This window comes from Suillus subaureus, assembly GCF_016647635.1.
Source record: "Suillus subaureus strain MN1 chromosome Unknown BJ212scaffold_72, whole genome shotgun sequence".
NCBI classification, from domain to species: Eukaryota; Fungi; Basidiomycota; class Agaricomycetes; order Boletales; family Suillaceae; genus Suillus; species Suillus subaureus.
This window is the reverse complement of record NW_024538628.1, coordinates 4,198-8,411: the sequence shown is the minus strand read 5'-3', so window position 1 is coordinate 8,411 and position 4,214 is coordinate 4,198. Positions and strand designations below refer to the sequence as shown.

Here is a 4,214-nt window from a genome sequence, read left to right as displayed (position 1 = left end):
CAGCATTCTTCGTCAGACGTACTCCACATAGTGGTAACACCTGGTTCGTGGATGATGACACCGACGAGGATGCCGTTCTGGGTGTGGTACATTTCTCATTTATCTATCCATCCCGAACGCCCAGACTCGGACTCGTCTCACACTATTCGCTATACCGCTTCAAGGACTGATAGCTATCTGGAGCGAGTGATTCTTTGCATTTTGTGATTTCATTACTCGTCCGGCTCTTCTGGAACTTACATGCGAGCATACATTGTAGTGGATGTCAAACCCGGCTGCTATTGCTCTCTTCCCAATTCTGACAAGCCCTTCTTTAGTACATCATTTATCGCTCATGATAAGTAAGTGGTGTGGTACAATCACTTAGCGTACGCACCTGCATTGATGACTAGATCACAAACGGTGCATCCACCGCTGTGATGAGATATGATGCCGGAGAGATACACTGCCGTTACATAGAATATCCGTATCGCGTCATATGCATGTCCCGTGACTGCAAGTTTCATATTCTCCAGACTGAGTCGAGATATGCGCACGACTTGCCGGATCGATAGTTATGGTCTCACATCTACGTTCCGGGTAGTTGGCACCATGGCAGATGAATTACATGGACAAGATGTCGTTGGTAGTCTCTTGACAGACGAATGCAAAGACAGCTCTTCCCACAAAGCAAGATCGTTCTAGCGTGATGCGCCGAAGTTGATTGAAATCCATTGAGAATCCTGAATCCTGAAAACAATTGTTCAGATTGTCGCAACTACAGGCTCAAGTTAAATGCCCGAAACATTAAAGTACATCCATGTCATCATACAAGAACATATACAATTACCCCGGAAAGCAAGCGTGCAGAAGGTTGATTACTCAACCTTCATAACGCTTTCAATGCGTTTCTGTTGAACGCGTCTTTTGAGGTCTGTCCACATCGGGTATCCGAATATCATCGTACAGCCAACATAAGCAGCCTGAAGACAAAGTTAAGGCGTGAGGCTCAGAAAGTCGCGAGATAGGCGCACCGTTACTATGGCACTCTTAACATATTGCCTGCAAAGTGACCAGGTATAAAGTGTTTCAGCGCCATGAATGGCGCAGAGTATTGTGCAGGTGGTTCGGAAGGAAAGACCAAGACCAGTGGCGTTTCTAAACGCGTGCGCTGGGGAGAAGAATGCATCCATAGTGGTGACAGGTATGGAGAGGAATGTGGTGTCAGGCGGCGGTGGCGAAAGGAAATAGAAGTATGCGAACAACGCGATTCCTGTGATGGCAGTCGTACGAGGAATCTGGAATGTGGTAATTTGTGGAGCTTTGAGCTATAGTACACGGATATGACTGTCAGACAAGACTGACTGAAAGCAAAGGTTATCAAGACGTACCATACCAAGACCCTCCTGAGCCTCTGCCTTCATACTCAGAAGCCGGGGTTTGACTTCCTCGTACCCTGAAAGCGGCGGGTCGAATGACACCCGAGTCGTATTCGATTGTCCGGACTTGAGATTATACACAAGCGTCATACCCTGGTAGATTTGTCAACACTAGAGAGCATAGGACATCGCTTTCCCTGGGCCTACCTTGGAGTCAATGCTAGACATCCCAGCAGTGAGCACGTTACCCTCGACTTTCCCGAAATATTTGACATATGCAACCAATGTATCAGGATGGTTCTTCATATACATGCATAGGAAGCCAGACTTGGAAGCGACCGGGTCCGACATGTTTGCCTTAGAAGACTGGGAAGGATGAATACTAGAGTTATAAAACCAGTTTCACTCAGGGCGCCAAATCACCATTGTCCAGTTGGCAATATGGCAATCGGCTGCAATAGGCTGCGATATGACGCTGCCAGCGTGTGATTACGAGTTTATGTGATTTAAACTAGTATAGGCCTTCGTCCGGACCATCATGACGCGCACTATGATTTCGCTTGGGACCCACGTTTACATTGTACACAGCGCTCGCTGTCGTACAGAATCTGTGCAAATTCGCGCGGCGTAGCACACCGGATAAATTAAAAAGAATAAATTTCAATGAGGCAAACCATCTCTTCCTAATCCCTAAAGGTGACCAGGTCGGCGCAGCTCGAGAGAGCGTCGTGAGCTTTGTAAGGCGTAGAAGAATCTCCATGTGAGTGTTCTTAGTTCTGCTCCATGTCGACGTTTCTTACTACATGCTGGTCCATTTGAAGGCCCAACACTGGCAGTGCTGTATTAGAATTACAGAGACGGTGATATCGAGACGGTGATAATATGCAGTAAACGTGCGCAGGTTCGTCTTCCAGCTGCCTCTGATATGTGCTAGAGTTGGCGGAATCGACTCTCAGAAGTGCCTAGACTTGTTACTGCACGACCTGCACAGTTACGAACATTGGCCAATAATCAGATATCCATGTGGCGAGCTCAAGTCGGTATTCAGTGCGTATATAACCCGTCGAACTAAGTTGGTATTTACGCCTTGCTTTCTCCCAGATCTTTTCCTTGTGTTGTCTGGTGTTTAGATCCACGAATACCCCAAGACCAAACGGTACGCAGATCATTCATACGCTCGTATCATGTCCTCCTTCCACCCATCATCACTTCTATTTATTTCTCAATCAGCAGCGTCCTACATATTGTTCAATCAACAACAGCACCAATGCGAAAGCAGAACCACTCACTAGTACGTGCAAATCGGCTTGTTCTCAGGGTGGGATGTCCTCGTCAGCTTGCACGCACTGATTAGCACCGCAGGTATTAGATGAATCGCAGCAGTCGCTATTCTTCACGCAATACCCGTCTAGTTGGCTACAAGTCGGTCGCCTTGCCGTGACAGACATCATAGATGCTGTCAACGCAACAATAAAGGTGAGGAAGAAGTAACGCATTGTTTGTTTGAGGTGGTATGATCTGCTGAGGTGCTCTGATGATTTGTTTGAGGTGGGGTGGACAAGTACTGGCCAGTGACGGTAGGAAGATGGCTTGCTTTTATGTTGTCATGAAAAGATCGGCAAAATGGTTATGCCTGCCGGGCAGATGATACTGCTTTCCGATCATTTCGTGGGTGTAGACATCTTGGCGCGGCCCTGCCATCGGTCACCGATCATGATGTACCGGTAACGCAGCTGTGACGAAGCAAAAATGCTACGTCGACGCTATTGGCAGCTTGCCTAGCCGGCCTACATTACATAATTCCTGACACTCTTCCTGTCTCCATGTCATTTATGTTAAACCAATTCAACGTCAATGAATGAGGTCTGACGCAGCCTCGACGTGGAATGGGTGGCGCTGACGCGGCAAGGGCGAAGCTTGATGGGGTATCGATGAGGTATGGATAAATATGTATGATGGACACGATATGAGCAACGCTTGACACGCAAATAAATAGTGTACCATGTCAAAGCATCTTGACAACCAACGCTCACCGGACCACTATCAGTGACACTTAAGTCAAGCACAAACGGTGACGTACTGCAAGGTGATATATCCTGGCTGTACGAGGCCCATGATGGATGATAATGGCTATCCACAGCTATGTGGTATGACAGTGTCACTACATAGATACAACTCTATTCTAAACATCAATAACTTCAAGCTCGTTATACTCTATCTGGTAATGTGCAGAACATACCACCTCGTAATCCCACTTCCTGTTGAGCAAATAGATTCTATTCTTATCGACCCACGCGTCCGCTAACTCTGATTCAGCAGAACCAAACTTTCTGTCCAATGTGACCTGGACGTAAGGGAGGGACGTTGTCAAGGTCATCGCAGGCCTGCCAGTCCACCTGTGGAAGTCTAGTATTGTAGATGGCTCTCCCACCACTCGTCCCAGACCCCGCCTGTTCGTCACAGCTAGCGGGCTGAAGTCCATGATGTGTAATGTATGCTTCAAGGGACCCGCGGCTGCGTTGCCCTCCAACAATGCTTGCAGAACTCGATTCCCACTAACGTGGACTCTGGATTGACCATCTTAGCTGTGAGTGAGCGCATATGGCCACGTCAAGTACGCAAACACTTCAATTTACTCATATCATGTACTCTATCATGTACTACTTCAACTCACTATCGTCTCTATTCACTTTTCGATCAGCAGCTTACGTATTCAAGTTGTTCGATCAACAACAGTACCAATGCGAAAGCAGAAACACTCACCTTTAGGGCTCTGCCATCCCCTGGGCCAGCTCTATAATTTGGGTTGATCATTTTAGGTCACGATGAAGGTCGCGCCATATCTTCCAGGGTGCT

At 47.4% G+C, this 4,214-nt stretch overlaps 1 protein-coding gene across 1 annotated transcript; it reads right to left on the bottom strand.

Annotated features, from left to right (window-relative positions):
- Positions 1-2,587: 2,587 nt before the first annotated feature.
- Positions 2,588-2,911, bottom strand: BJ212DRAFT_1396751 (uncharacterized protein). Its single transcript, XM_041337224.1, has one exon. The coding sequence runs from the start codon at positions 2,852-2,854 to the stop codon at positions 2,672-2,674; it is 183 nt and encodes a 60-aa protein (XP_041186407.1). The 5' UTR covers positions 2,855-2,911; the 3' UTR covers positions 2,588-2,671.
- Between the last annotated feature and the right edge of the window lie 1,303 nt (positions 2,912-4,214).